The sequence below is a fragment of the Tachysurus fulvidraco genome, chromosome 7, assembly GCF_022655615.1.
Source record: "Tachysurus fulvidraco isolate hzauxx_2018 chromosome 7, HZAU_PFXX_2.0, whole genome shotgun sequence".
NCBI classification, from domain to species: Eukaryota; Metazoa; Chordata; class Actinopteri; order Siluriformes; family Bagridae; genus Tachysurus; species Tachysurus fulvidraco.
The window spans coordinates 5,178,622-5,190,671 of record NC_062524.1 but is presented as its reverse complement, the minus strand read 5'-3'; the positions used below and the strand labels follow the sequence as shown (position 1 = coordinate 5,190,671).

The 12,050-nt window shown below is 42.2% G+C and overlaps 1 protein-coding gene across 2 annotated transcripts in view; it reads right to left on the bottom strand.

Annotated features, from left to right (window-relative positions):
* Positions 1-3,335, bottom strand: part of jarid2b (jumonji, AT rich interactive domain 2b) — a 106,032-nt gene extending 102,697 nt beyond the window's left edge. The window contains exon 1 of one of the 2 annotated variants that reach the window (XM_047816379.1): positions 2,750-3,335. In XM_047816379.1, coding sequence (XP_047672335.1) covers positions 2,750-2,797 — 48 coding nt within the window. In that variant the 5' untranslated portion in view covers positions 2,798-3,335. The remainder of the gene's footprint in view (positions 1-2,749) is intronic. The other variant, XM_047816380.1, reaches the window with a different exon arrangement.
* Between the last annotated feature and the right edge of the window lie 8,715 nt (positions 3,336-12,050).

Sequence of the window (12,050 nt, the reverse complement as noted above, 5' to 3'; positions counted from 1 at the left end):
CTGCACTTCTCCTTTTAGTGCTCGTGTCCATCAATCCAGGCCGCCTAATTGCGTTTGCTTTTATTATCATCTATTATCAGTCTCTTCTCTCTGCTGCTTTTCCCCACACATGAATTTTAATAACGCAGGCCGCATCAGCAGTGGAGGAGGAACAACACCCTCGCACCCATGTTCCACGGGATACGGTGAAGCCGAGCATGTATAATTGTCGTACGCTAATTAAGGGGAGGTTAAATTAGGAGGGCGAGGAATTGTGCGGCGAGCACAGGGCCCGTGGGACACCTCCTCCTCCTCCTCTTCTTCTTCCTCCTGCAGCCTCAGCAGATCTCACACACCTCTGTCTGCCTCGCCGTGTCCTACACACCCACAGTATCGCCACCGCGCAACATCGACACCTCGATATCACTCACCTCACAAAGCAGGACGGAGCCGCATCACATCGCACGACCTCGCATCTCGACGCCGGAGACTAAACCGAAGACTCTGGGATCCGTTTTACGGATCTGCGAGCAAGATACGACAGGAATAAATCTATTTGTGTCATCGTAAACGACACAATCTCACCGTGATGTGAAAAAGACACAAAAGACACGTTTCTTTTTTTTTCGGGTCTCCTGATCACCATGTGATTTGTTCGTACTTTGAGAACGCTGGTGTTTCACACCGTCAGCAATTTGTCGACGGCTCGACTTTGTCTCGGGTCACACGATCAGGAGAAAGACCCTCCGCTACACCCGGGATTAGTTGCCGTGTACGTGTTAGCTGGTTAAACAACACTTTAATGTTTGGTTTGTTCGGTGAAAATCAGGACGGAATATTAAATGAATCCCAAATGAGATTAAAAGCAGACTTAAAAAATCAAAAACAACACAAGAACATTGAGATAATCTCTCAAACTGTGGTCAATTCGTTGTGTGAAAACGTGACACTGGGACATTTCGCACCCTCCTCCGTCCCAGCGACGGCCTCCACCCCCTAACAGCCCTCCATCGACCCCCTCACCGCCACCCCTCCCCCACAACACAAGCTGGAGGGTCACCATCTTGTTGCTTCAAAACAGATGTTCTTCATCCGCACCTCAGGGATTCAAGCCAAATTTGCCTAGAGTTCAAGTTTCTACACACCTGAGCCACAAAAGTGCCTCGAATACCGGACTCAGGCGTGTTCTCAGTGTGTGTGTGTGACAGAGTGTGTGTTAGTGTGGGGGGATTGGATCACAATAGGCACCAAATCAGCTTGGAAACACATTCTGAAACACAACAAGCACAACTCCAAATCTCTTCTGACTTCGGCTGTAGGCCACAGAAACGCTGCACGTGTTCCGCTAATGAACCTGTTGCTAGTTAGTGAGAAAGAAACAAGAGGACGAAACGCAGATTCTGTGAAACAGTTCAAGTTAAAAGGAGCAACTACGTTAGGTCTTTAATCAGCCAAACCGCTCATCAGGATAGAGGGAAACATGTCAAACATGTACAGCAGGATTCCTTTGATTCTGATTTCACACACACACACACACACACACACACACACACACACACACACACACACACACACAAAACTGAGCTGTTCATCAAAAAAAAAAAAAAGAGAGAGAGAAAGAAAAAATCCAGATGTTACAGTTCTGATTATGAAAAGAGCTGCGAACTCAATCAACACGATATCTGCAATCACTCTCATAAAACTGCCACTTCATTTCACACCAAAACAAAAGCTTCATGTTCATCATGTCCTGGAAGATCTCTAAAGGGTTCTTCCCCAAAACTGCCACCAGTGGAAACCATGAAGCAGCCTCCACTCCAGTCCTGCTGGAAACACACACATTTCTGTATAGTGGGGGGTTTATTTTATTTGGTTTGTTCCAGGAGATAGAACAATTATCCTTGAAAGGAATCGCACGAGCCTGAGACAGAAGCTGTACAGGGAACTCAAGACGTGGAACATTCACAAGAGGAACTTTATACACATACACATACACACACACACACACACACACACACACACACACACAGCATTTAAAGCTACATATAAGCACGCGCTCGCTAAGATAAAACAGATATAATGCGCGAACCTTTTTCCTGCTGCCACGCATTACGGGTTCACACACACACACACACACACACACACACACACACACATATATACAGGTCTGCTTTCAAACATGTTCACTGCATACATTGCTTTCGTGCATGCATTTTTATGCACGAATTGTTTCGTGAGATTGTCCCCGGTTTAGGGGAACACAACCCGGAACACACACACACACACACACACACACACACACACACACACACACAGCCCCGGTTTGAGTGCTCGTGCTCGCTCTCTCTCTCTCTTTCTCTCTCGCGAACAAAGCCGAGCTGAGAACAATCGGGTCTCAACTGCAGGGTTCCGATTTGAAAACACAGAAGTGCCACAAATTCACGAAATAAAACAAAATCTAAATCGAAAAAAATTAACAAACAACCCACCGCGTGCGCGAGCGTCCGTTTAACACAATAACGATAATAATAAATAAATAAATAAAGCAGCAGCTTTGGATCGGACCTATAGGATAGAATAGAAGTGGAATCTTTTCTCCACCTCCCTAAGAACCAAAAGCAAAGCATTTTCGTCATGCAATTCACAGCTCAAACAAAACGCCGTAACAGTAAATGTAACACAAACAAGTTTCTTCATACGAAGCATTAAATCCTACAAAAGCGCACGAACTTAAAAGGGAAAAAAGGGCACGCGCACGAGCTGCACTTACATCTCTTCTCTTGTGGATGATGTTCCTCTTCGGTCTGTCTTTGCTCATCCTGCGATCCAATACAAAAAGAAAAAAAAAAAAGAAGAAATGTCGCTAAGGATAAAAGAGCTACATGAATTTCTCCTTGTTTTTTCCGCGTGCCTCCTCTTTTTTTTCCCTTCCTTTTCCTCCTTCGCAACAGCAACAACAACAGACAGAAAGAACGAACGAAAGAAAGAAACAGGCGATTTAAATCCCCCGGTGCTTTAGTTCTGCTTCTCTTCTCCCCTTTTCAGCTTACTTCCTAGTGCGATTTGGTATTTCTTGGTGTTAAAAAAAAAAAAAAAAAAATCCTACACACACACACACACACACACACACACACACACACACACACAAGCACGCGCGCACAAAGACAAAAATCTCTAGAAATAAATTAAAACACACAGCGGCCCGTGGTGTTTGGGGAAGCCCGGTAGAGAAAGCCGCTTCTCGTGCACCTCATAGTTAGGAACAAGTCGCAACAACAATAACTTCCATTAGTGAAAGAGATGTGGCGCGTGCACGGCCCGCCTCTGCCTCTCTCTCTCTCTCTCTCTCTCTCTCTCTCTCTCTCTGCCTCTCTCTCTCTGCATCTCTCTCTCTCTCTCTCTCTCTCTCTCTCTCTCACACACACACACACCGCCTGAGCTCAGTCACATCTTTCTCTACGTGCACAAAAAGCTTACATACGCCATTAGATTAGACAAACGTGAGGGGGCAAATAATTGTTGTTGTTGTTTTTTTTTAATGCTTTGAGTTATTTTTTTTGTCCGGATGAATGAACTCTCTCCAGTACAGCGGCTAATATGAACCAAGCTCCTCTTTTTTTCTTTTTTCTTTTCTCTTTTCTCTTTTCTGTCTCTCTCTCATATACACGTTCACTCACTCATGCACATGCACGCGCGGGCGCACAAACACACACACATGCCGCAGCGGGAACTTTAAAAGGACCAACGATTTAGGGAGCGGGTCAAAATTACTTCACTAGATTGAAAGACAGAAATTGAAAGAATTTGACATTAAATTTATCATGTTGGTTCAATCATACGGTTAACACATAGGAGTTATGAGTCCCCCCCCCCCTAAAATTTAATAATAATAATAATTTAAAAAAAAAGACGAAAATGTAAGGGAAATGAAACTGTTATTTTATCCAGACGAGAGTTAGGGACTATGGGGAAATAGTCGTTTTCTAAAGAAATGTAAAAGAAAATCAATTAAAAAATGCAACGTAATGAGAAAGAGAAATCTTTTCTGATGTTGTAAAATGATGTTGTTACGACCACAAAGTCTGCTACTTCTATTTAAACTTTAGTTGTCTTTTTTTAATGTTTTTATACACATTGAATTACAGTGAACATATTCCATTTAGGTGCATGGTGGCTTAGTGGTTAGCACATTCGCCTCACACCTCCAGGGTTGGGGGTTTGATTCCCGCCTCCGCCTTGTGTGTATGGAGTTTGCATGTTCTACCCGTGCATCGAGGGTTTCCTCCGGGTACTCCGGTTTCCTCCCCCGGTCCAAACACATGCATGGTAGGTTGATTGGCATCTCTGGAAAAAATTGTCCTTAGTGTGTGTGTGTGAGTGAATGAGAGTGTGTGTGCCCTGCGATGGGTTGGCACTCCGTCCAGGGTGTATCCTGCCTCGATGCCCAAAGACGCCTGAGATAGGCACAGGCTTCCCGTGACCTGAGAATAGTTCGGATAAAGCAGTTAAAAATGAATGAATGAATGAATGAATATTCCATTATAAGACAGAACCATTTCTTTCTTTCTTTCTTCCTTCCTTTCTTTGCTGCAAAAGCACTTTATCCTCCTTTATTCCTTAATTGAGTAGAAAGTTTGCATCCTTGGGCAGAACTGCCATGTAAACAAAGAACTATCTGGTTTCATACACATCTTTGTCTCATATACGTCTCATAGACATCTTTGTCTCATATATGTTACAGCACTGTGAAAGTGTTTTCTTTGCATATTTCAGTTTGTTAGGAAGTTGGGTTCAGAGCACAGGGTCACTAATGCAGTACAGATACAATGCTCCTGGAACGGACGGTTAAGGGCCTTACTCATGGGCCCACCAGTAGCAGATTGGCAGTGATAGGGCTTGAACCGCTAAACGCCTGAACATGAACAGGCAAGGCTAATCACCACAATACTAACAAGGATTGAAAATAGCTATATATGGATGACAACCTATACTGGGTCATTCTGTGACAAAGTGCATTAGTATGCAAAGAGGAATAAAACACTTCATTTTGTGTTGTTATTGGAAAATAATCAGCAGTAACTCAGAGCTTTTTCTCAGGTCGCATCACAGCATTGATTATTTTCCAATAACAGCACGTCACACCATGTTTTATACACACAGCCTTTGTCACAAGCCAAGTTCTATAATCAAGTCATGTGTTATAGATGTTGTAAAGCTTGAATCTATTTCTCTATAAATATCTATAGATAAGTATAATTTTTCTCATTTCTCTTTTTAATAGAACTGTGGCAAATGTTCCTGAACACTATAGGATTTACAGAGAAACCGAAAACGTAGTGCTCTACAGTAAGCTCGCTGCAAAACACGCCAACATGAAAGAAATGAGTCACAATCGAAAAGCAGAAAAAAAAAACAGATTAACTTGAATGAGTTTGAGGGTGACGGGCTGGTGATACACAAAGAAATGTGTCACATCATGCGGGAAGTCAATATCAACTGCTTCCATCATCGGCATCATCATCGGCATCATCATCATCATCATCAACAACATCATTGGTGAAAGTACACCATCCCTCACATTCTGGGAACAAATGACGGTGACATGGTACACAAATGAATGAGCAGTGATTAGATGAATATTTGCTTGATTGTATGATGATTAGTGGGGTTCATATGAAGCCTCATGCTGCTTGTATGCTGTAGAAATTCATGTTTTGCTTAAAGGCTCTTATGTATTTTCTCTTGATTATGCGGAGGTTAGGTGGAAGTTTGCGCTCTCTGAAGGCAGCATTAGAACAAAGGTTTGTTGATGAGCCGCCGATCAGAATGGAGTCACAATAAAACGACTAAAGTGCATGTAATAAATCCCAATATATTATTAGGAATAAATCCATAACGTGTTCTAAATGTGGGGACACGGTGGCTTAGTGGTTAGCACGTTCGCCTCACACCTCCAGGGTTGGGGGTTCGATTCCCGCCTCCGCATTGTGTGTATGGAGTTTGCATGTTCTACCCGTGCATCGGGGGTTTCCTCCGGGTACTCCGGTTTCCTCCCCCGGTCCAAAGACATGCATGGTAGGTTGATTGGCATCTCTGGAAAAATTGTCCGTAGTGTGTGAGTGAATGAGAGTGTGTGTGTGCCCTGCGATGGGTTGGCACTCCGTCCAGGGTGTATCCTGCCTCGATGCCCGATGACGCCTGAGATAGGCACAGGCTCAACGTGACCCGAGGTAGTTCGGATAAGCGGTAGAAAATGAGTGAGTGAGTGTTTTAAATGGATACAAATACACATACAAATCAAAGGTGAAGTGTTTTTGTTGTTGTTTATTGTGGTGTACATTTCTTCATCCTCAGTTACTGCCTGGTCAGGGTCACAGTGGTTTCAGTTAGGTTGCTCATTCATGGTTCTTTCCATCTTCATTCACTTTTAACAAATGGATGATTTTCTGTGTGTGAGTGTGATATGAAATGAGTCAGGACTTTGTTGTCTTTCAGTGAGAGACATGGGTTTTTCCCTCTGTCGATAACCTCACACCTTCATATTTTAGATGACTATGTACAAACACTTTGCATCTCAGAGAGCAGAGTTTAATATCATCGTTTACGTTGTACGTTTGTGAAAAAAAAAATACTTTTAACTTAAGTTGTTGTGGATAATATAAGTCATGTCATGGATATTTTGAAACGAATTCAAAATGAAGCGCAATCTCGTTTAGATCAGATATTTGGAAAACTGAACGGATGGAGAAAAGCATGGTGGCATGGAGGTGCGGTACATGGCTACACTAAAGGATCAGTATTTGAATATGGGAAAAGGCTTGTAGGTTAGAATACAGCTGAGGTTGAGGTTGAGAAAACTTGATTAAATCGTAGAGAAATAAAACAGGGTCTTTGCACGAACGCAGTCACTTTTCCATTTGAGTATAAACGCAAACATTAAGAGCTTCGTCCACATGTCCGCATCGTGAATATTAAAATCGTTTTAAATATTAAACGACAAAGGCCTATAGTGTGAAAGCATTTGGTTATAATACCTGAAGAGATTCTCATCAGAGAATGACTACGCTGGGAGAAATGCTGAAGCGGCTTGGCACCGATATACTCACTTTTTTGCTAATGGACAGCAAAACAGCTTAATGGAATTAGCTGAATGTTAAATTTTGTCTAAACATGCTGATATTTCAGATTCGGATGTGTGAGGTGATGACACGCACTATATTACAGGCTTCATGTAAAATGCAGCCCCTTCGTCCGGACTAAAAGGTTTCCATGCTGCAGGTTTTGGCCTCCGCAGGGGCAGGATCAAAGCGGCCGAGCTGGCCGTGAGCTGGATGAACAGGGATCATGGTGGATCGATAACTTAAAGATGAATAATTTAATTGCTGCCCGGTGTTGCCAAGATATCGTGTATCCCATTAAATCGTCAGGCCTGTAAAAGCCAAACGGAACGCGTTTAACGGTGTCGGCTGTGCTCCGGCTTGTTCGATCGATAATAAACTGCAGGAGAGAAGGCAATTATAGAGGAGCAGTTCCGTTCATTTTGGATCTAAAGTGAGACCAGATACCCAGCAAGAGGGAGCTGGCCCAGGAAGAGCGTAACCTAAGCGGTCTGCTCGCCTGCACACGCTTCCTGCTCATTTCCTCATAATGGCTAAGAGCTGCATTCAGACCAGCTGCTGGTGGAGGAGGCTGGAGGGCACAGTCTGATGGATGTGAATTTGGGTCTGAGCTCTAATCCTGAGATCTGAATCCTTTAGAATGTTTTTTTCTTCCTTAATCAAATGACTATTAATTCAGACTTCGATATTTCTAAACTTGTAGCTGACACTTGGAACCAGCAAGCATTAGTGTTTATTCGTCTTCACTAACCACGACTTTAGGTTCCTTACGACCCTGCAGATGGATGCATGGATGGATGAATAGATAGATGGATGGATGGATGGATGGATGAAAGTATGGATGGTTGGATGGATGGATGGATGGATGGATGGATGGATGAGTGGATGGATGGGTGTATGTATGTATGTATGTATGTATGTATGTATGTATGTATGTATATATGTATGTATGTATGTATGGATGGGTGGATAGATGGTTGGGTGGGTTGGATGGATGGATGGGTGGATGGGTGGATGTATGTATGTATGTATGTATGTATGTATGTATGTATGTATGGATGGATGTATGGATGGATGGGTGGATAGATGGATGGATGGATGGATGGATGGATGGATGGATGGATGGATGGATGGATGGATGGATGGATGGATGGATGGACGGACGGACGGATGGATGGATAGATGGACGTTGGTTAAAAAGTGCTGACACTGGAGACTTCTTCCAAAAATGCTGATTAATTTCGCATTTCGAAATTAACTGCATTTCATTGCCTTGTACTTGTACATGTGTAATGACAATAAAGTCTGATCTAATGTTTTGTTTGTGATGAATTAGAAGGATGATTTGTCCTTGTTGTCTATGTTGTTGTCACCGTTGTTGTTTCTGTACCCACACGCTTGACACTCGCACGTCTAAGACAAACCGATCAGATCGACACACACGGTAATCATAATGCTGTCCCACACCACTGCAACGTTCGGCCAGATGTTTCCTTACGCACGTCTCCAACTGGAATACAAACATTACATGGATTTGTTTTTCAATTCTTATGTCCGTTTTGGCCACATTGTGTTTGTATAAAACTTCATGTCATATTTAAGGGGCTGCTGAAAAGACTGATCTGCCCCTGAGGCTACAGTGAAGGGGTTTTGTTTATCCGTTCTGCACATGAGTTCCGTTTATTTATTTACTTGTTTTTCCAAGTAAATTCCTTTTACGGCAGGCAGAAGAAGCGGTAATGAAGATCATGTCGGAGTTAAATCAATCCGAGGTCCTCGCTTTTTGTGGCTTACTGGCGTATAATTGTATACAAATTGTATACAATTAAGCAATAACTGTAATTTAAATGCCTACTAAACGTTTATGCTATAACATATCTGCCTGTGGCTTATTAAATTAGTTCCAGCTGGTGGCTTTTTAGCACATTTGACTTCTTTTTCGAGGACCACCGATATCACAGATTTGTGTGTGTGTGTGTGTGTGTGTGTGTGTGTGTGTGTGTGTGTGTGTGTGTGTGTGTGTGTGTGTGAATGCACTTTCTACAGCACAGCGCTGTGACGTGAGTGACATTTAAGCCCAGAGGAAATACAAACCCACAAATACAGACACACACACTCAGGGGGGCTACCACGAGTCTGTCGGTTGCACATTACGCCTTTACATCTGTGCATTTCCCTTCGTCTCTACGTTTCCTGCAGTGATGCTGTACAGGCCTGTTTTACTGAGCCACTTTAAGTGCCAGTGTGTGTACACGTATACATGTATGTGTGTGTGTGTGTATGTGTGTATGTGTGTGTGTGTGTGTGTGTGTGTGTGTGAAGGCTGCAGAAGCTCCAATCAGCCACAGGGCGCAGCGAGGGGCCAGGCCAGGCATTGATTAAAGCTTTCACTCTTAATACAACTAATTGTTCAGTGAGAAAGAGCAGGCAAGCTAATTCAGGGTGAAGCAGGAAGGCTGGGAGCCGAGTGAATCACAACGACCGAATCAAGATTGATTTAAGGCAAGCACGAAAAAAATAAATAAATCCATATTCATGTCAAAAGATGAAATTGAAATAAATGAATGCGCAGACCTGGGCCATCCTCGAAGCACAGCACGGAGACAAATTTCCTATCAGCGCTAATTGTTAAAACAAATTTCATTTGATCCGGCATAATTACAGAGCACTTTATAGTCCTGAATAATGTCAAATTGCGAGGCTAACTGTTGCTTTGAACAACGTGTTTAACAGTCCCAGTGCAACATGAACGCGATCCCCTTTGAGCCTGACTCTGAGGTGACTCCAACAGACCGCAATTAGCGAAGAAAAGCAGTGTGGCTGGCGGGGGAAGGCCGGGGGGTGATGATGTGGGGGATGGGAACACACAAACACACATTTTCTGTCTTTCTGAGAGAAAACCAAGAAGCAAGTAAACAGAAATGTATCGAAATCTCAGAGCATGGTGTTTAAAGAGCACAGAAAGTCAAGCCATGTGGCTCGTTTCGTTAAAGACGAGTTAACCGTTGTCCCTCATGGACTGCTCTGCTGAGACACGTTAAGATCACAAACACGCCGGGTTTTTACACCTCACGTGCCCCAGTGAGAGGACTCCAGTCCCAGTAAAGCAGCAAAGATAATTAGACACCTCGTGTTTGAAAATCCCTTTGGAATGTAAACTCACCACAGTCGATTGCGTCAGGCAAAGGACACGGAATCTTCGCTTACTATAATCAAGGACACCGGAGCTAAACAAAATCACACAACCGAGGAAGAACTGAGGAAAAACACTAAACAAGAAAGAACTTAACAAGAAAAGAGCAACTAAAGTACAGCGTATAAGTCGATACACACGGAGAATATTAGTTTCTTTTATAGCTTTATTTTATCTTTCTAACTCTAACGTTAACTCTTTCTACTTTCTACAACATTTTAAACATGAAATAAAAAAAATACACTTATAAGAATGGGCGGGGGGGGGGGCACGGTGGCTTAGTAGTTAGCATGTTTGCCTCACACCTCCAGGGTAGGGGGTTCGATTCCCATCTCCGCCTTGTGTGTGTGGAGTTTTCATGTTCTCCCCGTGCCTCGGGGGTTTCCTCCGGGTACTCCGGTTTCCTCCCTCGGTCCAAAGACATGCATGGTAGGTTGATTGGCATCTCTGGAAAACTGTCCGTAGTGTGTGTGTGTGTGAGTGAATGAGAGTGTGTGTGTGCCCTGCGATGGGTTGGCACTCTGGACAGGGTGTATCCTGCCTCGATGCCCGATGATGCCTGAGATAGGCACAGGCTCCCCGTGACCCGAGGTAGTTCGGATAAGCGGTAGAAAATGAATGAATGAATGAATGAATGATTTCTAAAAATGTTAGGTGAAATTAAAAATGTGTAGTCATTCTATAGCAATTAAAGAACACAGTGATTAAAAATGTGTAAAAATTGTGAGCCTCACAATTCTTTTTACAATAGACATTGTCTCATTTCGAAAATATATATATATATATATATATATATATATATATATATATATATATATATATATATATATATATATATATAGATAGATATATATTACAATATTATATATATATATTATTATATATTACAATAGACATTGTCTCAATTCGAAAATATTCTTAGCTTAATTTAATGCCACATGTCGCACCGACATCTTTAAATAAACTCTATACAAGATATACAGAGGAACGACAATAAAACCCACTTGACTCGAATAAAAAGATAAAAAATAAACAAAAAAATCTTTTAAAGAGATTTTAAAAAATTGATGTTCGAATAATTAATTCTATTTTTTTTATACCTAGATAAAACGAAGACGCTTTCACAGAGCAGAGAAAAGAGCATTCTCTAAATGAGTAATTACTTAGAAATGGAAATCCTTCAGCGATCCGAACGATATGAGATTTACTCGTGTCGAATTGTGTAGCCGTTTCTCATTATAAAATTTACAACCAAACCAACCGTTTTTTGTTTTTTTTTTGCTTGTACAGAAAATGTTAGTTTGGTTCTAAAACGAACTAAGATCCCAGAAGTGAAGCTGATATGAAGCGTGCTAATCAGATATCATTCGTCAAATCGAAAGAATTGTAACCGAAAGAATCGGAAGAATCCTGTGTCATTTGTTATGCTCGTTATATGAAATCTAATCTTATAAAGTCTCATTTCTCAGAAAGTCGAAGTCACCGATTTCACAGATAATGAATCATTAACCAAAATGAAATCATTGACTGGAATAAACTTTTTATATTTCGAGTGATATTTCGATCGATCTGCATTGCTGATTAGTGCAAAGTCATGAAAACAGACTGAGACAGGTGCAAGCAGCCGATTGGTGTGTGTGTGTGTGTGTGTGTGTGTGTGTGTGTGTGTGTGAGATGTTTAAAAAAGTCAGTGGCTTTGTATCCAGGCTGTGTTCAGGCTTTGCTGGCTTCAAACTGGCCGTGTCGCTTAGAAACAGCAC